A 26042-nucleotide genomic window follows, 5' to 3' on the forward strand; every position below is an offset into this window, starting at 1 on the left:
GCTTTAGTTTCTCTCCAGAAAAGACGGTTACTGTCTGTTACTCCCGTATACGGGGAGTCCCTGCGGTTCCTTCTCTATATATGCGACAGACCCCTATCCCGGTGAAAGTAGATCACAAGTTTCTGGGCCTCACTTTCGACCGTAAGCTTTCGTTTGTGCCTCATATAAAAAGTCTGAAGTTAAAATGCCAGAAATCACTGAACCTCCTTAAAGTCTTGTCCCACAAAACATGGGGCTCTGACCGTCTATGTCTTTTGCGAATCTATCGCTCGGTAATCCGCTCACGCCTGGACTATGGCAGCTTTGTGTACGGATCTGCTAGGCCATCAGCTCTTAAGGCACTTGATCCCATCCATCATCAGGGACTTCGCTTGGCAATAGGTGCCTTCAGAACGTCGCCTGTGCTCAGTCTCTACGCTGAGGGAAATGAGATCACCCTCGACAGACGGCGATTCTCCTTAGGATTTATGTATTCATTAAGGATACGATCAGTCGCTCAGCATCCAGCCCGGGAGGCAGTGGAGGGCACGAAATATCAAAGGACATTCGAAAACAAGCCTAGCATTATCCCTCCATTCGCGATGAGAAATAGAAATGTGGCAGAGTCAGTTGGGATAGACAGTAAGCTTCCAGTTGCCGCAGTTCCAAAAACGGTGGCACCATGGGATTTCAGCTGCATACGTTGCGACTTGTCACTAACAAAGTTTAATAAAAAGGATACCCCATCCGAGGTCATGCGACAAGAATTTTACGAACTCCAGAAGCAGCATGATTCTCATTCACACTATTATACAGACGGCACAAAAACGGAATCATTTGTTGGCTGTGCCATGATCGGCCCATCAGTAAGAAGTGCTCGTAGGCTAAATTCGTTCGCGACAGTTTTCACTGCTGAACTGTGCGGCCTTCTGCTTGCAATAGATCACATCATCCAAACACGTAACTCCCGGTCAGTTGTATATACAGATTCGTTGAGTGCGTTACGGGCTCTGATTTCACTTGAAACCCCAAAGAATGCACTCATTGTTTTATTACAAAGCAAAATAGTAGCAGCTACCAGTAAGGGATGTGATGTTCTATTCTGCTGGGTGCCGAGCCATGTCGGAATCCCAGGGAATGAAGAGGTAGATTGTGCTGCGGGCACTTGTGGCACTCGTACTGTGGATATTAGTGGTATCCCATTTAGAGATTACTGTGCCCTAGTCAAATGTCATCTTAAAGCTCAATGGCAAACAGAATGGAGCCTACAGGTGTCCAACAAGCTGCACATGGTTAAGCCTTTTCTTGGCGAATGGGAGAGTGCTAGGCACAGAGACAGGTTCTATGAGGTAGTCCTCTGTCGCCTACGCATTGGGCACACGCGGCTGACGCATGGACACCTTTTGCGTGGGGAGGACCCTCCGGAATGTGAGCATTGCCAACAACCTTTGAGTGTCTTGCATATCCTTCTCGAATGCCCTGCGCATGATGATAAACGCCGCCATTACTTCTCCCAGCTCTACAAAGAGCATATTCCTCTACACCTATGTGTGCTGCTTGGAAATGAGCCACTACTCCCACCCACCCAGGTTTTTAAGTTTTTAAAAAGTATTGATCTTTTACACAAATTGTAGCATTATATATAATATAAGGTCCTAGTCCTATTTTTTACATTTTTGAAATTACCAGCTACTAAAGCTCTTTTTTCTTCAAAACCCTCTTCTGCAATAGTATCATTTCTTGGCGCATCATAGCCTTAGTTGCTTTTGTGCCACAAAACCCCAATCTGCTACTACTACTACTTCCAGTCAAGGGGTATGTCACCGGAGTCAATAGACTGTTGGAATATTCTACATAAAAGAATACTAGAAACTGATGTGGTTAATTTGAGCAGTTTAGTTGATATATCGTCCGGGCCTGGGGCAGAATTATTGGGAAGGTTGTCGATCAGTTTCTTGATGCCAGGCGGGGTAATAGAAATAAAGTCCATACTGGCTACGGTTGTATATTGAGGGATGTGGTCGGGTAATGGGAAAGACTCTTCAGTGAAGACGTCGCCAAAATAAGAGTTGAGGCTCTCGCAGCTTTCTCTTTCCGAGAGTTCATTTCCGTCTGAGTCAACAATGCGGGGGGATGGTCTAATTTGCTTGGGTTTTAAAGTTGACCAGAATTTTTAGGGGTTTGTTTTCAGCAAATTAGAGAGGTCGATATTAAAGAACTTATGCTTAGCCTTCTTAATTTCGTACTTAAATCTCGGAGCGCATTCTCGGTATTTAGACCACGCTGATGGGGTTCTAATTTGTTTTGCGCGGCTGTAGAGCCTTTGCTTTTTGCTCAGGAGCCGTTTGAGACTGACGGAGAACCAAGGACGTTCAGTACATGACCTGATATGAACTCTCGGAACAAATGTATGCAAGGCTTCCATTAACGCGCTCCTGACCAGGGTCCAATTTTCGTCAACATTTCTATACTGAAAGCCATCCAGGAAGGTATGCATGAAACGGTATAGATGCAGGAGGAGAGCATTCTGGTCGGCTCGTGGATAGCTGAACACAGTGTTAGTTAAAGGGCACGACTTACTGGTGGGTATTGACAGTTGGACGTGAATAGAAGAGTGATCACTAAGAGGCTCTAGGAGTTCGACAGCTGTGACACACTCAGGGTTGGTAGTAAGAAAGAGGTCGAGAATTGCAGAAGCGCGAGTTGGTTCATTAATCATTTGGGACAGTGAGTACGCGCTGCACAAGTCAACAAAACCTCGGGCCTGAGCGGGAAGGCAGCGCCACGAGTCAAACGGCATGCGAGCAGGTACAACAGGCCATGGGATTTCAGGGTAGTTAAAGTCTCCAGTGAGTATAAATACGTCTGTGGGATACATCTGCGCGAGTGATTCCAAACTTTTTTATAGAAAGGATGGGAATCCAAGAAGATTGGGCGGCCTGTAACAGGCAATGACCAGTGCAAAGAACGAGGACATTTTTATTCGAACCCACAATGCTTCACAATCATGTAATACTTTGCTTTTTTGAACATGTAGTGTATTTTTAACCGCTATAAAGACGCCTCCTCCCCTACGTCCCATTCTGTCTCTGCGAAAGATTGAATACGAATCACTCAAAAGTAGTTCAGAATTATCAATGTTTGAGTCAACCAAGATTCCGTTATAACCACGATATCAGCCGAACATGAATCGACAGCTGATTGCAACTCTTCCTGTTTAGAGAATACGCTTCTTGCGTTTGCGATAAAAATAGAAAGGCAGGAAGATAGGTCTCGTTCCTATAGGAGTTATCATTAGTAACAGATGACCTCAGAAACCATTTTAGGGCACCTTTGAGAGGTTAAGGGTCAACGCTTCTGCCGGAGAGATTTCGGTTCAGCATTCCTTTAAAGGCCGACCTAAAAACAAAGAAAGAAACTGGCCCTCAATTTCTGCTTTCTACCCAAAAAAGAAGGAGAGGTTAACTTCCAGACCCGCTGCTTTGGAAGAGCATCTGAAAAACATAGGGAGTCTTCTCTCCGGCAGAAGCGTTGACCCTTAACCTCTCAAAGGTGCCCTAAAATGGTTTCTGAGGTCATCTGTTACTAATGATAACTCCTATAGGAACGAGACCTATCTTCCTGCCTTTCTATGTTTTTCAGATGCTCTTCCAAAGCAGCGGGTCTGGAAGTTAACCTCTCCTTCTTTTTTGGGTAGAAAGCAGAAATTGAGGGCCAGTTTCTTTCTTTGTTTTTAGGTCGGCCTTTAAAGGAATGCTGAACCGAAATCTGGATTCCCCAAAACACACGACAAAAGCGTGCAGCGGGATGCTACAAACACCAAAACATCACTCATACAGCGATATCTCGAACGGATGACCGTATGTTTCAAGAAAAGAGGAGCATTTGGCAGGAATGTTGACGTCATGTTTCTCCGAGAAGGAGAGGGAACGGCCTCGCGTATTCTCCGCCTCGCGGCCTTGAGGGAGCGAAGAGAAGAGAGGAGGAAACTAGGTATCTTGACGATCACGCGCCTCGTCGGCCTCGTTCAATCTCCACTTCTTTTTCCAAAAATACGGCCGTCCATTTAAGATAGCGCCTCACTAGTAGTGTTGTAGGGATTGTATATAGCGTCCCGCCTACACCCCCAGCATTGTTTCTTTTTAGCCTTTTTGTTTGAAATCCAAATTACAGTTCGCCATCCCTTTAACTCCAAAGGCCGTTAGGCCGACCAAAAAGCAGAGAGAAGGAAGCAAGCCTGGGAATTACACTACAAGAGACCCATTTCAACAGGGTACAAACTAGCAGGCCATGTAATTACAAACTAAATATAAACGTGCATCAATGACAGAAATAAAGGGGAAAAGTAACCGGCCAACAAAATAAAGCAGACGACACGCAGACGAAATCTGTTGGGACAAGAGCCCTCCCGCGGAGGAACCGCGTTGCACCATTTCTTGTTAGCAAAAAGCATGGCGCTCGCTGCTCCTTCTTTGTCTGCATCAGCATTTGCCATCGAAAGTTTCAGATATTGTGTTCTTACTCCTTGCGGAGATGGAACCACGCATTGAAGTTTGTCACGAGAACATGCACCACTAAAATATACCTTCGACCTAAATTTAAGGTATGTATTAGCAAGTACAGATTTTTTCAGCTATACTTAAAGAACAGCACGAAAGCCTGTACTTCAGGTTCTCTATAAAAAAATCGCTTTAATGTGCCGTGTAGTAAGTAATCAGTATAAAAGCTAAATAACAAACTTGCCTGCTTTTTTTATATTTGCACAAAGTGCCTTCTGCAGCTGCACATTGAGCAGCTGGCACTGCTCCAAAGCTTCAGTCTTCTTGCGCAGCTTTCGTAATACTTCTGCGTACTGCTTCTGTGACACACTCCCTCCACTGTCACACTGGATTTGTTCCAGGAGCTCCACATCTCGCCGACGCTTTGATTGTTGATGTGTCTCTTTCTTCTGTGCCGGAAAACCGATACCGGGAAATGCGGGAAAATTAGGGAGGTTTTTCTTAAATACATTAATCAGTGTATAAATAAACTTTGAGACCCAAACAAAGTCTGACAAATACCTGTTTGTGCGCCTGAGAGGACTTGGCAGCCATCGTGGTAGGATTGGCCGTTCCCTGGCTCGTCCAGCTATAAGTTGGATCTCTTCAGTTTCTGAAATTGATCGGTTTCATAAAATCATTCAATCAAAAGACAGCCTCAAGCATTTCTATCACAGTTGCACAGTGCGCCTCAAACTTAAAGGGCCCATGAAACGATTTTTGGGTTGGGATAAATCATTTTAGATTGGGATTTTACTAATAGCACATTGTTCAGTGGACCAAAACAAAAAAGGTAGAAAGTCAAAAGCCTGACTTTCAGTGCGAGAATTTGAAAACAGAGCGGACTATTTCGTACCTCCTCCCCTTCGCGACCTCTCTGCCTTTTCACTGTGATACATCCGCGGTCCCAAAAGCGCATCATCGGGTCCAAACTGACGTCACACGCAACCGGACCTCACTTATTCCCTTCACCCCTAAGCTGACATTGTGGTGGAAGCTACACGCTTGCCGGACCAATCAGCCGCCTCCCTTTCATCACCTGACTTCATTCTCTGCAGCCACATTTGCCACGCTCACGTGGCAAGTGTGGCTGGCCCAACGATTACGTAGCTTCAACAGCACTGTCAGCTTCGGAATGAACGCGGTGGGGAAAGCAACTTTTGTCTGAATTTTGCGCGACGGGCTAATCTTCTAGGGGGAGAATGGATGTGTCCGGATTACACAAACGACAGTGCGAGAAAGAGGGGTCTCCCCTTTTTCGTCTTGTTTAACTCTTTTGGTGGAATGCGCGATTTATGAGTTGAGGAGGAAAGCTAAACAGGAAAAAGTTGGAAAAGCGTTTCATGACCCCTTTAACGCCGCCACGGCATTTGCCGTTTCTGACAGTCCCTGCGGCGTCTGATTGAACTATCTGAAGAATAGAGGGTTTTATAGCGAGTTCGTTTCACGGCACTCGTGCCCACGCGTGCCCACTCGCAGCGTGGAACGGGTTCGTTTCGGCCGGCACTCCACGAGTGGTTGCACTCTCCGAGTTCGTTTCAGCGCTGACACCCCACGTGTGCATGCACTCGCTGCACCGAGAAAATCGGGAGTGCGCCAAAATGCAATCCCGTCATGCCTCGCTCCGGTGGGGCCGGCGAGGAGCGGGAGCAGACGACAAGGGTTCGTCTGCTACGATGTGTCGCGGAACCGAACGGGGAAAAAAAAGTAGATTTGCTCATAGATATCGCGTCCCGCGGGCCATGAAATCAAACGCGAGCTTGAATTGTGAGCGTCTGCTATTTCCCGAAGGAAGCAATTGACAACCCGTGATTTATTTGCAGGTTTTAAATCCCTCTGTTGCCGCACAAACGCTGAAATATACCAGTGTGTAAAGAAATGCTCAGAACAAACGCAACAGCGGCCCCCGAGATGTCTATCACCATCCGTGTGCGGGTGAAAAATTTAACATTTTTCGACAAAACTCCCCCAGCAGAAACCTCTGACTGCCCAATGAGCATCAGAGAAAGCTAAAGATGGAGACTTTATCTGAGGATTGGGCAACATCATCATGTTTAACATTTACCTACGTCAGCTAACTTACCCCGTCGTATTTTGTTCGAGAAAGCTCTCATTCTCGACGCCCTCGCCAAGGCTAATATCTAATCCTGACGATCCAAATCGGAAGTCCCAGTTTTGCTGGATATTCCAACAGGATAGTTTTAAGCCGTACCCTTTCAGTGGTTCACGAATAATACCATGCTCAAACGGATCAAGCTTCTGCTCGGACAGCATCATCAGTTTTCTTCAGTGTAAACGGTTATAAGAATTGAAAGATCGCAACCAGCTGCTTTGTAGACAGCTGGTTGCGGAAATTTACGCCGTCTGTAATTATCTCTACGGCAGCCTAGCTGCTTGAAGTCATCGCAACTATAAACTACAGGTTGCAGCGACCAACGTTTGTAGATAAACGTTGGTAGCGACTGCATTCTCGCATTCCCACGTATCACTCCGAACAGAAAGGCGCTAGTTTCGGTTTGAAGTCGGTACCTTTTCTACAACATAGATGGCGGCAGCGTCAGTCTTCTGCACTCGGTGCATTTTGGCGAGCTCGTTTGAGTCCAGTTTTCCGTGCAACACTCTGTGAGTGCGATGCATTCTGGGAGAGAACTCGAACGGTGCCAGTGCGTGTGAAACGAACCCGCTATTAGTAAACCGTTTTCGGTTTCCCGCTCCGCTCTATGGAAAGAGGAGTCGCCATCGCGAATGCGCGACCCGCTCTGGGATTTGAGCGTGGAGCGTCAGCTCCGCTATCGTCGCCATTTTAAGAAGTACGTTCCACTCTCAGTAAAGGTTCACTAGACGGTGCTTTTCTGGAAAGGTGGGTGCTCGCTATTTGAAATCATGCTTGGGAGCGCGCTTGACCCTTATGAACCTCGCTGCACTAAGAAGCTGCGCAGACTTTGTTTGAAAAGGCGTCCTCCAGGAAACGTTTCACGGTGGTCCAGAACCTCTGGCTCCTTCAAGAAATCGCTGGCCGCAATCTTTTCACGGCCCCTGAACGGTGGGAACAGGTGCTGCCTTGTCTAAGCCAGTGGGCTCGATTTTTCTATGCGAGATGACGACGACGTTGAGAGGATAACACACCGGGCGACGGCGGTGTCTCAATCTGAGCCCTGGGCCTCGGTTCCTCGGAGGCAGCAGCTTCTACTTCGGCTGGACTACCTCCTTGGAGCATGATTCTTTGACCCCAGTGGACCCCAGTGAGCAACAGTGCCATTATGTTCCTGGTGCTCTTTCATGCACTGATCGAACGTCATCAGCTTGATTGCGTAGCCAACGCACTACCACGGAGGGGGCAGGGTACCGCTAGCTCGACCTGTAACGTTTACTACTAATAAAATTAATAAAGGGAAGCTACTCAAGGAATAAAGTGTACGTACCAGACAATGCAGGGTTAATCCATACGACGTTTATTTGAGCTTAATGTCAAACAAACAGTAGACTCGATCGACGAGCGAGTGATGAGAGGAGAGTCCGCCACCAACGAAGCCACGACCGACTAGCACCGAACACATTCCCCCGGACCACAGTCCACCCCACCGCTCACAACTTAGAAAATGATAAAAGCGAACAACAACGAGGGGGAAAAACTGGCCCTCTATCCCGAAAAAAAGGTCAGCTATTCATGCGGGAAGGGTCCACTTCGAAGAAAAGGTCGGGGACATCCTGTTCTGAGTCAGCAAGGCGCGCCTAGCTGGGCTTTGCTTGTGGGCGAAGTCGAGGGAATCACAGGCGAGTTTGGCGGGTCCATGCTTCTTTTTTCGCTCCTTGAAATCGTGATGCGCGCGAACATCCCGGAGAAAATTATTCCAAGTGCCGAAATAGCAAAACTTTGGCTTTGGATCTTGAATTAAAGTGGCTTTTGGATTGTAAAACAGGGTTGCCAAACGCAAGTCTCAAAAGATCACACGTGATCGCCGAGAAGCCGCCAACCGCCTCTTGGTGTGTCTGAACGGGGTCGCTCGCGAACCGCATTCGGGACCGCTTCGCGAACGCGGATCCGCTTCCAGTGTGAATGCGCGCCGGTTCAGACGCTTGCGTTTGGGTGCGTTTGACTGCGTTGCGTCGACAACCGAAAGCGAGTCACCGGCACATCTGTGCTTTGTATGAAGCGTGGACTCCAATTCAAGGAATCATCTTGGTACGCCATATTAGCAGCACGGATGTCCTGGTTTTTCGCTGCCGCAACGCAGTCAAACGCAGCCAAACACAACTGTCTGAACCAGGCTTAAGGCCCGAAATGTTTCAGTATGCACTGGCGGCCATAGTTGAGGCATAAGTTGCTGACTGCGTTCTAATACGGAGCTTGTACAATGCTTCCTGAATCCCATTGAGATAGTCGTCTGAAGAAGGGGCTCGCTCTGAGCGCGCACTGTAAACAGCGCGCAACAAATAGGGTGTCTTGTGACGCCAAATGTATACCACCTATGGTCGGCGACAGGTAAATATTGCAAAAGAAGCTCAGCCTCTTGAGTGGAGTTTGTATGGCTGATAACACAGGCACGGCCACTCGATTAGGACTCCCCTTGGGAGCGGCCTGCCGTATGCCCCACTCCGCCGGTGAGAGCGATAGTTCTACTTTACCCCGCAGCGCCAGATGTGGCGCTCGTTATCGGTGAGAGATAAAGCCCCTTGATAAAGGTGTTTTTACAAGTACCGCCAACCATTGTTGTCCGCGGTCCCAAAAGCGCATCATCGGGTCCAAACTGACGTCACACGCAACCGGACCTCACTTATTCCCTTCACCCCTAAGCTGACATTGTGGTGGAAGCTACACGCTTGCCGGACCAATCAGCCGCCTCCCTTTCATCACCTGACTTCATTCTCTGCAGCCACATTTGCCACGCTCACGTGGCAAGTGTGGCTGGCCCAACGATTACGTAGCTTCAACAGCACTGTCAGCTTCGGAATGAACGCGGTGGGGAAAGCAACTTTTGTCTGAATTTTGCGCGACGGGCTAATCTTCTAGGGGGAGAATGGATGTGTCCGGATTACACAAACGACAGTGCGAGAAAGAGGGGTCTCCCCTTTTTCGTCTTGTTTAACTCTTTTGGTGGAATGCGCGATTTATGAGTTGAGGAGGAAAGCTAAACAGGAAAAAGTTGGAAAAGCGTTTCATGACCCCTTTAACGCCGCCACGGCATTTGCCGTTTCTGACAGTCCCTGCGGCGTCTGATTGAACTATCTGAAGAATAGAGGGTTTTATAGCGAGTTCGTTTCACGGCACTCGTGCCCACGCGTGCCCACTCGCAGCGTGGAACGGGTTCGTTTCGGCCGGCACTCCACGAGTGGTTGCACTCTCCGAGTTCGTTTCAGCGCTGACACCCCACGTGTGCATGCACTCGCTGCACCGAGAAAATCGGGAGTGCGCCAAAATGCAATCCCGTCATGCCTCGCTCCGGTGGGGCCGGCGAGGAGCGGGAGCAGACGACAAGGGTTCGTCTGCTACGATGTGTCGCGGAACCGAACGGGGAAAAAAAAGTAGATTTGCTCATAGATATCGCGTCCCGCGGGCCATGAAATCAAACGCGAGCTTGAATTGTGAGCGTCTGCTATTTCCCGAAGGAAGCAATTGACAACCCGTGATTTATTTGCAGGTTTTAAATCCCTCTGTTGCCGCACAAACGCTGAAATATACCAGTGTGTAAAGAAATGCTCAGAACAAACGCAACAGCGGCCCCCGAGATGTCTATCACCATCCGTGTGCGGGTGAAAAATTTAACATTTTTCGACAAAACTCCCCCAGCAGAAACCTCTGACTGAGGTTTCGCAAGACACGTGCCACGAGCGGGTGCTCCGCCGCCATTCGCTTCCAAGGGCCGCTCATTTCAGTGCTGCGCCGCCATTTGCTTCCAAGTGCCGCTCGAGACCTGGGCCACGTGCGCTCGCGCATTTGGCGCTACTTGCAAAGAGGAACGAAAACATATCGAGGGGCTTTAGTGAGAGATAGACTTCCTTTCGGGGGAGCATATCGAGGAACTTTATATTTCGTTTCACGTTAGTATGTACTTGTTAGCTGCGCGTGCTAAAAGCGCGAGATAGTTGCTTCGAAGGAAGCCTCGGCGGCTGCATGAGCGCTCGTGCAGCGAGTGCTCCAGTCATGGCAGTAAAGGCTAGCCGCTCGCGCTAGCACAGCGTTCGCGGTTAGTCCATGCTAAGGTAAGACGAAATATAGTGAGAGAGGAGCAGTACGCCCGGCCCTGCCCGGCGTGGCTATTTAGGTGTTTTTTTTTCGTGAAGCCGCAAGTCTCAATTGAAACGAGTGCCCGATTGCATGAATGATGTGACAAATCTGTGTAGAATAAAAGCACATGACTCTTTCTGCGAAAAGCTCACTCAGCTACAGGCTGCGCGTTAAAGCTGCATTCTGCTGGCAGTATTAGCGAATTGCCGTTTTCTTGTTCCCGTAACTGTTGCCCCGTTTCTATTACCACTGTAATATAGGAGTTATAGTTGGATATAGCTAGGCCGTATGATTTCCGGTTTTAACCGACGCTCGAGCACTCGCGAGCTGTGCCATTTATTCATCTGTGAAGGACAATATAAAATCGGATTCCGCGTGCATAATTTTAGCGATATAAACTTCTTTGTTCACAAAAAAACAGACCAAGGCAGTCATATAGTTCAGAAGCGGAGTACCTTTCGGGAAAGAAGCTTCCGCGAATGCCTCAATATATTCTCTAGTGGGCTGTTTAGGTCACCAGCTTAGTTTACCAAAAAAAGGCCTGAGGAGCTTTCTGAGAAAGAGCTCGCAGAGCTCTTTGCTGTGGTAGGGGTCTCGGCATTTAACACACCACATCAGCGGGCAGTCCATAAGGTGTGGAAGCACAGCGCTCGAGAGGTCCTTGCAAAACCTTCCACAACCACGAATCTCTGCCGACTAGCCCTCTCGACAAAGGTGCAGACGAGCTTGCACAGCCAGACAGCTTGAGGTCGTGGATAGCTGAGTCCTCCTTGGTCAAGGCTAAATATGGACTGGTATGCTCCGTCATGCGATGCATTTCCCTTAAGTTGAGCTTGCATTCAGGACACGTCACCTGCAAAGCTTAGCGGGTTCTACACATTAGCCTTCCTTGCTTTCACAGAGAAATTCTTATTGCTTTGCTAGGTTGAATGTGTCAGCTAATTACTTTGAAATTATGACAATTTCTACAAATAAAAATGGTCACCTTTTGTTCGCAATCGAGGGCCAAGTAGCCAGCACTGTAAGTCAGCGGTGCGAACTGAAGTTCGGAAGAGACTTCATTGTACTTCATCAACTGCAGGATTTCCTGTTTCACGAGTGGAGTTGGCACATTTCATCGCCGTCTGGCACTCAGAACTAGAACACGCATTTATGTTTCCGACAGCTTCCAAAATGGCAACACAAACCACACACGCGAGCGCAGAGTGACACTACGATATTTTCGTCGAGCACAGCGGTGCATAGGTGGGGGGAAAGCGAGTTTTGCTGCCTTCTGCAACCGCGGCAGCGCCTCGGTATCGGCGAAGCCAATGACAGGCAGATATTTTATCTGGGTAGCGGAGCAAGAGCGCGTTGGGCGCCTTCTCTATACTCCGTTTCAGCTTAAGTTGTACCGCAGCGAAGGCTGGAAGCGCGAGCTCATAGCGTTGACAGCTGCCCTTACTGCACGAGAGCTTGTGCCGCCGAGATCTGCCATAGAGCAAGGAGCTCGCGCTTACAGCCTTTCCTGCGGTACAACATAAGGTGAAACAGAGTACTTTCAGCTCACAAGACCGCTCACCGATGTGCAGCGCCCCCACGGAAAATGGGAGAAGTTCTCTCACGCGCGCTCTTTTGTTTTCGGAAAAATATCGGCAGGCCGCACCAACAGGGGGGATCGAGTGGCCGTGCCACAGGCATGCATGAGCAACCGAACTCGACAGAAAGCAACAAACGCGTGCTGGAGATGGAGCTTCTGCGTCAGCGTGTCAATAAGAATATGGTGCCTCGACGTCTGTCTGTGTTAGGGTGAAGACAACATTTTGACGCCGCGTGTGACCAGCGCGCGCCGAAGCAAACATATAAATAAACTTGAGTAAAAAATGGCTTCAAAGCACTGAGCCAAGCTCGTCGCTTGTGCCGAGAGATGCAAGAGCGCGTGCACCTTCCAAAAACAAAAACGACCGAGAGGAAAAATGGCTTAGATGTCATCACACCAGCGCGTGTGTAGGAAGGCACTCTAACGAACCTACACAGCGCTTCTAGCACCTCTTTAATTAAGAGTAGTAATACTGGTTGTATCCTTGTGTGGCTCTTTTCCTCTCGGGAATTATAGATGTGAAAACTTAATTTTGACCATTTTAGAAGGAGCCTTCGCAGAACCCCCATCAAAAGCTTTCCGCTGCTAGCGAGAATCATGTGATTGGACTCGAGTTCACACCAAACACCGACCCAGCACTGATGTCCAAAACGTTTGTGATCGCGTCCACGAGGAGCAATGTGACTAGATGCACTTTGAAGAGGGTCCATTGAAAACCACAATCCTTGATGAATTTGACTAAAACAATCAACAATCAGCTAGGTGTTCAACTAACTAGCCCATCAGATGATCTTGAAAGAATGAAGTGGAAGAAATGTCGGAAGGATAAAGCGGGCTAAACTGATATGGAGAAGGATAATTTTATGGGTGATGTTGATGTTTCCGCTTGTTATGAAAGCGTTTATTAACGACTAGTTAATACAACTGAGGAGACCGAGTACTGAGTTCGAGTTCGACGAGCTTGCCTAGACATGGCAGGTAACGCTGCTTGCTGTGTGTGTGTCTCTCATTGGTCAACGGTCCCAAGCCGCTTGCGCGATACTCGTGCCCCCCTCGGTGAGGTGGCTCCCTCCCGTGTTGAAGATGCGAACTTGCCTACATCTCCCTTTTTCACTCACAAATAAAATTTGTGTCGCGGTAGCGGGCTGGTTTTTGTTTCGCTCTCTGGCTCCTGCGAAGAGCGATGCTATTCCTTCTGCGCTGTATGCCCTCGTCGTCTTGAACAATGTATGACCTTGGCTGCGGGGCTCTAGCGAGTATGACAGCCGGTTTCCAGGTTCCTCGTTCTTGATCTTGAAGGTAGACGTCTTCTCCCGCGTGTAATTCGGGTAGAGGTTTGGCGCCTTTGTTGTAGTACCGTTGCTGAGTTTGTTGTTTCTCTCAGCCGCTGTTGTACCTTGCTTGGGCCTGTGCTCGTCCCTCGCAGTAGAGATGGATGTGTAGGGATTTCCGTCCTAGTATGTCTGTTCATGAGCCTTTCAACTGGTGATCCTAGAACTCCATCCCTGGGAATGTTTCGCCATTCGAGTAGGGCGTCGTAATAGTCTGGCGTTCCGTAACTGCACTTGGTCATGAGTTTTTTCGACTCCTGCACCGCCCTCTCTGCCATCCCGTTTGACTGAGGATAATACGGGCTGGATGTCACATGTGAAATTCCTCGGTGCTGCAAGAACTCTTTGAAGTCAGCGCTGTTGAATGGTGGTCCATTGTCAGTAACCAACCTGACAGGTAGACCATGCACAGCAAACGTTGCCAGGCAACATTTGATTATTGTCTTGGCAGTGGACCTTTGAAGCTGGTGCACTTCATAGAAAAAAGAGTAATAGTCCACCAACACAATGTAGTGGTGTCCCGAGTGCTGAAACAAGTCCACTCCAACAATCTGCCAGGGTGCGGTTGGCACTGGATGGTTCACCAGTGGCTCCTTCTGTTGCCTCGGCTTGTGTTCCTTGCACACACTGCAATTTTCTACCACCTGCTTGATGTCATTCTGCATTGCAGGCCAGTTGAGAGCTTCTTTAGCACGATGGAGCGTCTTCTCTACTCCGCTGTGAGCTTTGTGAAGCCTTGCCAAGATGCTGCTCTTCATTTCTTCTGGAATGACGAGTCTATTCGACCTGAAGAGTAAGCCCTCCTCCTCATGGATTTCATCCCTGTACGGCCAATATGTCTTTAACGGGCCTGGAATGTCTTCTTTGTTGCTCGGCCACTGGCTCTTTGCATACTGCAGCATGGTACTCAGATCCTTGTCCCTGCTGATTGCTTGACGACATTCTTCCAGTGTTTCATCTCTTACAGGGAGACACTCCAAGACATTCACCTCGAAGACTTCCGACTCTTCCTCCTTCGAAGGGTTTCTTGACAGCGTGTCTGCAATGTACAGCTCTTTACCAGGAGTGTACTTCACCAGCAGGTCATATTTTTGTAGGGTCAGTCTCATCCTTTGTAATCTGAGAGGACATTGATTCAGAGGTTTTCTGAAGATCGCCTCTAGTGGCTTGTGGTCCGACTCCACGGTAACGGTTTGCCCGAAAATGTAGTCGTGAAATCGGCTGCATCCATGGACAATCGCCAACAGCTCCTTCTCGATCTGTGCATAGTTCTTTTGGGCGTCATTTAACGACCTCGATGAGTAGGCTACTGGCTGACACTCCTGAAGCAACACTGCACCCGTTCCTCTGGAACTTGCATCCACTGACAGAGTTACTGGTTTGTTCTTGTCGTAGAACCGCAGAGTTGGTGCAACAGTCAATGCTGTTCGAAGTGCTGTGAAGCTTTTATCGTGCTCCTCTGTCCAGGACCAGGCCGCCTCTTTCTTCAAGAGTTGCCTTAACGGTGCACTTGTGTCGGACATGTGCGGGATGAACTTGCCAAGGTAGTTCACGACTCCTAGGAAGCTCTTCAGTTCCCCCACATTTGATGGTCTTGGGAGCGCAAGGATGTCTTGTACTCTCGTCGGGTCAATCGAGAGTCCCTCAGGTGACAAGATATGTCCCAAGTACTTCACCTGGCTTTGAGAGAACTTGCATTTCTCTTTGTTCAGTCTGAGGTTGACCTCACGACACCTCTGCAGCACGGCTTGCAGTCGACGGTCATGCTCCACTTCTGTCCTTCCCCAGATAAGAATGTCGTCGACCATGATTTCAACTCCGTCGAGACCTTCAAACACCACATGCATAGTCTTCTGGAACACCTCGGGAGCTGACGATATGCCAAAAGGCATTCGGAGAAATCTGTATCTCCCGAACGGTGTTGCAAATGTGCAGAGGTACGAACTCGGTGTGTCTCGCTTGATCTGCCAAAACCCCGTGGCTGCGTCGAGCGTCGAGAAGAACTTGGCTCCCTCCAGTCGTGCTGCTATGTCCTCCAGTGTAGGCATACAGTAGTTTTCTCGCATGAGAAGCTTGTTGAGCTCTTGTGGATCTATGCACAGTCGGAGTTTGTCCTTCTTTTTCACAACCACGATTGGGTGGACCCACTCTGTTGGTTCTGTCACTTGTGCAATCACCTTCTGTAGCACGAGGTCATCTAGGTGGCTTTTCAGCTGGTCTCGGATGGCTACTGGGACTGTACGTGGCTGTTGCGTAACACCCTGAGCATCTGGCTTGAGCTTCATGTGATACTTGACACCCTTGATTTCACCAAGTCCGTGGAAGACGTCCTCGTGTTCTTTTACAGTCTGGTTGCAGTGCTTTTCCGCTGACGCCACTCGCTTGATCAGGTTCAGTCGTTCCGCAATGGTACCGCTTATCGTTGTGGGTACTTCCCGTTTCACGATGTAGAACTGTACGTCGGTACTCTGGTTGCCATGGGCGACTGGCAGCATAATGCGGCCTTCCGCTTTGCTGACATGGCCAAAGAACGAACCTATTTTCGTAGTGACTGCTTGCGGTTTCTGGTTCGTGACTCGTCGCAGTTGCGTTGCAGACATAAGAGAATAGTTTGCTCCTGTGTCCACCCTGCAGTCAACTGCCTTTCCTGCAACTCTGACTTCAGCTCTCCAGAACTGTTCATCACCAACACTGTTGGATAGACCACAAACCAACTTCTCTTCTTCGCAGCTGGAACTTGGAGATTTGCATTGTTCAACATTGCGAACATTCTTCCGTGGTGACGCTCTATTTTTCGGTGGGTCGTTCTTCGCGCGACACACTCGAGCAAAATGTCTCCTCCGACCACAGTTTTTACACTTCGTACCTTTGGCAGGACATGTTCCGCTTGTGTGCGTAGAGTATCCACATTGAGGGCATGTCTCGGACTTGAGTCCATGTACAACGGCAGGCGATGCTCCAGCTTGGATATCTTTGAACTGTAGGGCTCCACGTTCCTCCATGCGGCCCTTTTGAATCACTTGTTCCAAAGTCGGATCGTCGTTGATGAGGCGTTGTTGCAGTCGCTTGTTGGTCATTCCAAGAATGATTCGACTTCGCAACATGCGGTCGTGTAGCTCGCCAAAATCGCACTGCTTCGCCAGCGTACGCAGCTCGGTAAGCCAGTCATCGAATCGTTCGCCGTCATGCTGGTTCCGTGTGCCGAATACAAAGTCCCTATAGCTCACGTTGATAGCAGGCTTGCAATGCTTTTCAAAAAGCTCCGCTATTTTCTCAACTCGCAGTTCGTCACCTGGGTTTTCGAACGTAAACGTTTTGTAGACGCGTCTGGCGTCTTCCCCTACGACGACTAGGAACGTCGCGGCCTGTACTTCGGCGTCTTGCGACTTCAGAGCAGTGGCGGTTGAGAACAACTTAAATTCGTCCCACCATGTTCTCCAGGATGTCTCCAGGTCTCCGGACATGTCGAGTGGCTTCGGAGGAGGCAGCAAACTTGCGAAGACCCCTCCCGGCATGGGAAGTTGGACGTTCGAACTCCCGCCCGACTGCTGCGTAGTAGCGGTGCCGCTTTCTTCCGCCATTTTCTGCGCTGCCGGTCTTCGCTTGCCTTCACTCTTGCGCCGTGCGACTCACATCGGTCTTGACTTCACGTGCGAGCGTTTTCGTGTTCAGTTTCTGACACCATGTTATGAAAGCGTTTATTAACGACTAGTTAATACAACTGAGAAGACCGAATACTGAGTTCGAGTTCGACGAGCTTGCCTAGACATGGCAGGTAACGCTGCTTGCTGTGTGTGTGTCTCTCATTGGTCAACGGTCCCAAGCCGCTTGCGCGATACTCGTGCCCCCCTCGGTGAGGTGGCTCCCTCCCGTGTTGAAGATGCGAACTTGTCTACACCGCTCTCCAGAGAAGAACGCAAAAACGCGATGATTCCGCCGACAAAACCTACTCGCTTCGAAGTATGCTCGGTCCCGTTATTTGGAAGGAAGAAAGGGCAGAAAGGAAGACAAAGAAGTTAACCTGGGGTATTTTGTCCCGGTTTGCTACTTTGTTTTGGGGGAGACGGGTGTGAGGAATAAAAGAAAAAAGAAAGAACAGAAAGTTAAAAAAAAAAAAAAAAACTACAAAGTTTGAACACTAACACTGCGCTATTCACTAACAATGAAGGTCATCTTCTATAAGCAGAAGTCCAGGCGTGTTGTTTTTAGGAATCTAATACCCCTGTCAGACGGCAGCTAAAATGGCATTTACGCCAAATGACATTCAGGTTTTCAAATGACATTCATGATGGGACCGATGGGACCTGCCAGACGACAGCTAAAATGACATTTAAGTGATGTCTATTACAATTGCGATCGCAAATTCGTCTCGTGCACATAGAACACGTTTTCGTCAATGAACAATTTTAACACGGCGAAACACTTGTTTTTGTGTGTGTTGTCTGCTGGGACAAGAAAATATAACGAAAAACTGGGATAGAAAGTTGCGCTCACTAGTTTCTGACGAAAAAATAAAGCGAAGCGTGGGGCGAAATCCATTAGCCAACCTAACGTCGTCATAAGCCGATCCGTAAGCCGAGCCTCCCGCGCTCCGCCACTACAGCTGACAGCTTGCTCGCACAGTTCTCACTTGCAGTTCTTTCGTTAATTTCGGTAGTGCTTGCTTGCTCTGGCTGTCCCTCACGCTCGATCTTCGGCTGCCGTGTTCACTTCTACGTCTGCGAGGGATCCTGGATGCCGTATTGCGCTTCCGCCGTCACTATCACGGTGGTATGGATTGATCTTGGTTCGAGCGTCTCCGGCTGTTGAGAAGGCCGTCCATCATCTTCGTCGTAGACGCATTCCGCGAGCTTCGGTTTGAAGACAGGCTACCGTACCTACTAACGTACTGCGTCTTCAAGCAGGCGTTTGGCTGATGTCGGCGACGTGATCAGGCACCTTGTGAATGTGTGTCGGTGTTACATAGAGTGCTTGGTTCGCCAGGTGACTTGCGTGCACCTAACCACCCCAGTGACAAAGTGAGTCGGCGCTGCAAAGCTATACTCTCCTGCGGAGGACAGAACCATCGCCAACTTGCTCGTCGTGAGGCAAACCACTGCCAAGTGATCGCACCCCTCCGACGCGACTGGCCGAAGATCTTGAGCGCCGCCGCGACCGCTGAACGGTTAAACACACACGGGATAACCGAACTGCCCCAGGACTCACTCAGGTCATAGGGAATCGCTGTAGGAATGCCACCTGGGACATCAAGTTGCAGCACCAGCGGCTACCAAAGCACAATAAAAATAGTAAGTACCCTTTTTTGCGAAAACCAAGAAAAAAAAGAAAAAAATGTTTGAACTAGTAGAAATAATATCCCTACATGTTTTTTTTAGCTCTTAGAAAATGCACGCAATCTTGTTTCAAACTCACAAAATTAAAAAGATAAAAAAAATTCACTTGTCTTCCTTTTACTGAATGTCACTCAAAACTAACTGATATAGCTCCTGTCAGCATTCTAAAGTTATTCATTAACTCGTTTTAATGTGAATAAAACAACTGGATTGATCATCTTCCCAATTGTGCATCTTTGATTAGGTGAAAATGACTGAATAATTGTTTCTAAATACGAGACAAGAGTGCCAGCTTCTAGCACTGTAAATACTATGTTTAGAAGCTATAGAATGTTTGCCATTCTGTGAAGTTTCCAAGAAATGTTCCAAGCTAGCTGTGTGGTGAAATTTTGACTGCTCTGCTTCCCCATTGAATCTACAATTTTGAGAATAATACGTCTAAGGTGTAAGATATTTTATGCCTAGAGGACTGATGCATCTGTTGCAATGTTTCTATCCAACTACAGTGATTCCTCTGGCTCTCCTAGACCACTGCTACCAGTTCCAGTATCTCAATGTTGGGATGCTGAGGCAGTTTCGTGACCATCTTCCAGAGGTTGGCACTGGCTAGCACTCGGGAAGCAGTGACGCCCCAGGCACATATGGCCACAGTCAATGGGACCGCCGTGTCCCCACAGATCCTGTGTAACCACGTGTTCCTGATAGCATCCAACATGCTCGAACCTTGCCCAACCCAGGACATCATCTTGCAGGGAACGGCACGTCGATCAGTCAATTCCGTACATGCGACGACCCTCCCAGACTTCTCAGCATCATTCCCAATTTCTTGTAGTGATGGATAAATTTCAGCCTACTACTGACTTGGAGAATTAGAGTGGATACAGGGGCTATGGTTTCATTTACTTCATGCGCAAGTGAAGCTGAAGCTATGAGCATGAGCATGTTGCCCTGAACTATGCTAACACTACATGATCGTGCATGCTTGGTAGCGACATTGAAAGCCTGGATCTTGCACTTAAAATGAAACGGAATCTTGCCTCGTGAGTGTTGTGTGTGCATCTGGCATCATCGGCGAGTTGGCAGAAGTCAAGCCAAGGCGAGTCAAGCTGGTTTTACCGAACCGTTTGTCATTCTGGGAACTCGTCGTAAACCACGTGTCTCTTGTCTAACTCCTCTTTTCTGCACGGCCAAGTCGGCCGCCTGAATAAAGCTTTGGGCAACAACGAGAATGAAGAAATTCAAACTCCGAGGCACGCAACCACACTTTTTTGAGCAACGACAGCTTCGTGGCAACTTGGCAACGACGAGAGCATATGGCGAAAAAAGACGAGCCTAACGTTGTCATCAAAGGGCGGCCGAGACATCTCGAAGAGTTCGACCCAAAAAGATTGAAACATGGCCCCTGTACCAGGAGCGACTAAACGTTTTCTTCATTGTGCTCAACATCGTCGAGGAGTCCCCAATATGCGCAGTCCCGTGTAGCCTTTGTGGACCGACAATCTACTCTGTCGTATGCTCGTTGTGTGTGCCAGTGGACTCCCTATGCGGACATTGTGTTGGAGCTCACCGCCCACTTCACACCGTGCCTGTCAGTGATTGTTCAGTGCTTTGCGTTTCATAAGTGCAGCCAACAGCCTGGAGAAAGCATCTCGAATTTCGTCCCCGCCCCACGCCGCTTCTCCGAACACTGCAACTTTGGTGAGACCTTGTCAGCCATGCTATGGGACCGTCTGGTGTGTGGTGTCCTGGACAAAAGGGTGCAGCATCGTCCCCTGGGCAAACCAGTGCTGGAGCTCAAAAAGGCGTTCTGCAGATCCTTTGCCTTTGTAGGATTTGCAGCAACGACGTTGATTTCCGTCAACAGCTTAAAGGGGCACTCAAGTGGATTCTGAGATCGTCTATTTATTGGCATAACTCAATCTATGGGCTTTAAGCATTCTAAAAAACCCAAGGTAGCATTCAAGGGCAGCCGATTTTCATAGTAAAAATCCAATTAAAGATTCTGGCACGCCACCTTTCCTGTGTCGTAGCGCAGAACACCAGGGGGTGCCACCGGACGGGAAGGCAGCATGGGAGGGCACGCGACAGCCAGTCACAAGTGACGGCTTCTCGGCGGACTGATTTTTCAAAGGCGCACATGTTTGAAAATTTAGTGTGCCGGGAAGCCATTATTCGTAATGGGCTGTCATGTGCCCTCCCCTGTTGCCTTCCCGTCCGATGGCACCCTCTGGCGTTCTGCGCCACAGCGCAGAAAGGAGGGCATGCCGCAATTTTTAATAGAATTTTAAATAGCGAGATTGACCGCCCTTGTATGTAATTTCGGGTTTCTTAGGATGCTTAGAGTCCATAGATTGAGTTATGACATAAAATAGACGATCTCGGAATCCACCTGAGTGCCCCTTTAAGACGATGACCGCCTTCTTTATTGAAAGTAGCTACCCACTCAGCATTCTGTGCAATGTGAGCAGTCGCATCTCTAACATTTCGCGACACAACGCTCTATTTCCCCAACCAAGATCTAAACCACCATGCAACACCCTCATCATCACGTTCCATCCCTCCATACCCAGGCTCAGCAGACTAATCATCGAGACCACTTTCCACCTGGTAGACTCTACAGTTATCTCTAAAGCACCCGCCCTAACGTCCTATCGAAGCACAACTTACGATCCCTTCCAGTATGCAGCAACCACTCCGAAACCCCCTCATCTTCACGTTCCATCCCCCCATACCCAGGCTCGGCAAACTAATCATGGAAACCACTTCCCACCTCGAAGACTCTACAGTTATTTCTAAAGCACCCGCCCTAACTTCCTATCGACAGCCCAACTTACGATCCCTTCCAGTATGCAGCAACCACTCTGAAACCCCCTCATCTTTACATGCCATCCCTCCATACCCAGGCTTGGCAAACTAATCATGGAAACCACTTTCCACCTCGAAGACTCTACAGTTATCTCTAAAGCACCCGCCCTAACGTCCTATCGAAGCACAACTTACGATCCCTTCCAGTATGCATCAACCACTCCGAAACCCCCTCATCTTCACGTTCCATCCCCCCATACCCAGGCTCGGCAAACTAATCATGGAAGCCACTTCCCACCTCGAAGACTCTACAGTTATTTCTAAAGCACCCGCCCTAACTTCCTATCGACAGCCCAACTTACGATCCCTTCCAGTATGCAGCAACCATTCCGAAACCCCCTCATCTTTACGTGCCATCCCTCCATACCCAGGCTTGGCAAACTAGTCATGGAAACCACTTTCCACCTCGAAGACTCTACAGTTATCTCTAAAGCACCCGCCCTAACGTCCTATCGAAGCACAACTTACGATCCCTTCCAGTATGCAGCAACCACTCCAAAACCCCCTCATCTTCACGTTCCATCCCCCCATACCCAGGCTCGGCAAACTAATCATGGAAGCCACTTCCCACCTCGAAGACTCTACAGTTATTTCTAAAGCACCCGCCCTAACTTCCTATCGACAGCCCAACTTACGATCCCTTCCAGTATGCAGCAACCATTCCGAAACCCCCTCATCTTTACGTGCCATCCCTCCATACCCAAGCTTGGCAAACTAATCATGGAAACCACTTCCCACCTCGAAGACTTTATAGTTATTTCTAAAGCACCCGCCCTAACTTCCTATCGAAGCCCAACTTACGATCCCTTCCAGTATGCAGCAACCATTCCGAAACCCCCTCATCTTTACGTTCCATCCCTCCATACCCAGGCTCGGCAAACTAATCATGGGAACCACTTCCCACCTCATTGACTCTACAGTTATTTCTAAAGCACCCACCCTAACTTCCTATCGACAGCCCAACTTACGATCCCTTCCAGTATGCAGCAACCATTCCGAAACCCCCTCATCTTTACGTTCCATCCCTCCATACCCAGGCTCGGCAAACTAATCATGGAGACCACTTTCCACCTCGTAGACTCTACAGTTATTTCTAAAGCACCCGCCCTAACTTCCTATCGACAGCCCAACTTACGATCCCTTCCAGTATGCAGCAACCATTCCGAAACCCCCTCATCTTTACGTTCCATCCCTCCATACCCAGGCTCGGCAAACTAATCATGGAGACCACTTTCCACCTCGTAAACTCTACAGTTATTTCTAAAGCACCCGCCCTAACTTCCTATCGACAGCCCAACTTACGATCCCTTCCAGTATGCAGCAACCATTCCGAAACCCCCTCATCTTTACGTTCCATCCCTCCATACCCAGGCTCGGCAAACTAATCATGGAGACCACTTTCCACCTCGTAGACTCTACAGTTATTTCTAAAGCACCCGCCCTAACTTCCTATCGACAGCCCAACTTACGATCCCTTCCAGTATGCAGCAACCATTCCGAAACCCCCTCATCTTTACGTTCCATCCCTCCATACCCAGGCTTGGCAAACTAATCATGGAGACCACTTTCCACCTCGTAAACTCTACAGTTATTTCTAAAGCACCCGCCCTAACTTCCTATCGACAGCCCAACTTACGATCCCTTCCAGTATGCAGCAACCATTCCGAAACCCCCTCATCTTTACGTTCCATCCCTCCATACCCAGGCTCGGCAAACTAATCATGGAGACCACTTTCCACCTCGTAGACTCTACAGTTATTTCTAAAGCACCCGCCCTAACTTCCTATCGACAGCCCAACTTACGATCCCTTCCAGTATGCAGCAACCATTCCGAAACCCCCTCATCTTTACGTTCCATCCCTCCATACCCAGGCTCGGCAAACTAATCATGGAGACCACTTTCCACCTCGTAAACTCTACAGTTATTTCTAAAGCACCCGCCCTAACTTCCTATCGACAGCCCAACTTACGATCCCTTCCAGTATGCAGCAACCATTCCGAAACCCCCTCATCTTTACGTTCCATCCCTCCATACCCAGGCTCGGCAAACTAATCATGGAGACCACTTTTTACCTCGTAGACTCTACAGTTATTTCTAAAGCACCCGCCCTAACTTCCTATCGACAGCCCAACTTACGATCCCTTTCAGTATGCAGCAACCATTCCGAAACCCCCTCATCTTTACGTTCCATCCCTCCATACCCAGGCTCGGCAAACTAATCATGGAGACCACTTTCCACCTCGTAGACTCTACAGTTATTTCTAAAGCACCCGCCCTAACTTCCTATCGACAGCCCAACTTACGATCCCTTCCAGTATGCAGCAACCATTCCGAAACCCCCTCATCTTTACGTTCCATCCCTCCATACCCAGGCTCGGCAAACTAATCATGGAGACCACTTTCCACCTCGTAAACTCTACAGTTATTTCTAAAGCACCCGCCCTAACTTCCTATCGACAGCCCAACTTACGATCCCTTCCAGTATGCAGCAACCATTCCGAAACCCCCTCATCTTTACGTTCCATCCCTCCATACCCAGGCTCGGCAAACTAATCATGGAGACCACTTTTTACCTCGTAGACTCTACAGTTATTTCTAAAGCACCCGCCCTAACTTCCTATCGACAGCCCAACTTACGATCCCTTTCAGTATGCAGCAACCATTCCGAAACCCCCTCATCTTTACGTTCCATCCCTCCATACCCAGGCTCGGCAAACTAATCATGGAAACCACTTCCCACCTCAAAGACTCTACAGTTATTTCTAAAGCACCCGCCCTAACTTCCTATTGACAGCCCAACTTATGATCCCTTCCAGTATGCAGCAACCATTCCGAAATTCCCTCATCTAGTTCCGTCCCTCCGTGTCCAGGCTCAGCAAACTAATCATGAAAACGACTTTCCACCTCGTAGACTCTACAGTTATTTCTAAAGCACCCACCCTAACTTCCTATCGAAGCCCAACTTATGATCCCTTCCAGTATGCAGCTACCAGACCACAAAGCCTCAGACTTTGCTCCCTGGTACCACGCCGTGCGGCACTCCGACATGTCTTGCGTGCAAACACACCGGCCCTCCTTACAACCTGCCAATGAGAATTCCTCCGGCCCTTCAAAAGTGCCACAAATATTAGATAATGCTGCTCTCCAGCTAGTGAAGGCACATCTGAGATATCATAATGACCACTGTGCCCAGTTACGCCGAACGCTCACCGTCGCTAAGACTCCTCAAGTCCCTTGACTCATCTTTCGATTCACACTCATGCAAACTTGTTGACAAAATTCTGGAAGTCAACTCATATCTCTATGCCGATGGTCTCACCTGTAAATCAAGGAAACTATACACTTTCTTGCCCCGAAATGATGAGGCTGCCGTCCAACGCATTGATGATGTCACCATACGAGACGATTTACCCCTCACTGCCCCTGAACACGTTATCTTATCGAAGGGCCCGTCCTTCGTTCCTGCACTTCAAAGCCGACCTTACCCTTTTTTGTTTTTACATGTGGACAGCAAACAATTCTTCTGATGCCTACTTTTAGATGCCCACTTCACCCAGCATCCGTCTAACTTTAATCGCACCATGTTCGACACCATTAACCCAAAGACTACTATCCGGACCCTGCTTCCCGCCAAACACCCTGAAACTGACAGTTCAATCAAAGCATGTCGTAGCATTCTTGCCAACTCCTCTAGCAAACTAATCTCTAAATACCGCAACGCAACCCCACAAGAAGTTACCGCTCTAAACTCCCTTCGAAAACGCACTAACCTCGTAACCAAGCCAGCCGATAAGGGTGGAAACGTGGTGGTCTGCACTCTGCAACGCCTACCCCTCCCTCAAGTTTACCTCACTGATATCGAAATGCGCTGTCAACTTCCTAGACTTAAAAGTCACTAGTGACGGTCACAGGTTCCACACCTTTGTGCACTATAAACCCACTGACAGCCATAGCTACCTTCTTTACTCCTTGATCCATCCTAGATCCCAAATCAACTCTATTCCCTTCTCACAATTCCTTCGCCTCCATAAGATTTGCAGCGACGAAATCGATTTTCGTCTTTAAGACGATGACCGCCTTCTTTACTGAACGTAGTTACCCACTCGACCTTCTGCGCAATGCGAGCAGTTGCTTCTCCAACATTTCGTGGCACTGCTACTGCGACTCGCATCTTCCGAGTGCTCTAGTGG

The 26042-nt window shown here is 48.7% G+C and overlaps 1 protein-coding gene and 1 long non-coding RNA gene across 2 annotated transcripts; both read right to left on the minus strand.

The window, feature by feature from the left end:
• Positions 1–4653: 4653 nt before the first annotated feature.
• LOC115309192 lies at positions 4654–7984 on the minus strand. Its single transcript, XR_003916662.3, has 3 exons — positions 7940–7984; positions 5040–5130; positions 4654–4927 (listed from the first exon to the last, which is right to left on the minus strand). It is a non-coding gene; the product is annotated as an uncharacterized LOC115309192 (long non-coding RNA).
• A 4795-nt stretch (positions 7985–12779) lies between these two features.
• LOC115309191 (uncharacterized protein K02A2.6-like) lies at positions 12780–17541 on the minus strand. The gene is made up of 3 exons (XM_042293390.1): positions 15088–17541; positions 14044–14439; positions 12780–12822 (listed from the first exon to the last, which is right to left on the minus strand). The coding sequence occupies exons 1-3, from the start codon at positions 17232–17234 to the stop codon at positions 12780–12782; spliced, it is 2586 nt and encodes an 861-aa protein (XP_042149324.1). The 5' UTR covers positions 17235–17541.
• Between the last annotated feature and the right edge of the window lie 8501 nt (positions 17542–26042).

This window comes from Ixodes scapularis, unplaced genomic scaffold (genome assembly GCF_016920785.2).
Source record: "Ixodes scapularis isolate PalLabHiFi unplaced genomic scaffold, ASM1692078v2 PGA_scaffold4__175_contigs__length_147842914, whole genome shotgun sequence".
In the NCBI taxonomy this organism is placed as follows: Eukaryota; Metazoa; Arthropoda; class Arachnida; order Ixodida; family Ixodidae; genus Ixodes; species Ixodes scapularis.

Bases quoted from the DNA above. Each gene is read 5' to 3' on its own strand.
- LOC115309191 (XM_042293390.1), bottom strand. From the start codon at position 17,234: ATGGCGGAAGAAAGCGGCACCGCTACTACGCAGCAGTCGGGCGGGAGT. The intron at 14,440-15,087 runs ACTTCGAACAGC...CTTACTCTTCAG, and splicing joins CACGATAAAAGCTTCACAGC to GTCGAATAGACTCGTCATTC. The intron at 12,823-14,043 runs GTTGGTTACTGA...AATTCCCGAGAG, and splicing joins GTGCATGGTCTACCTGTCAG to GAAAAGAGCCACACAAGGAT.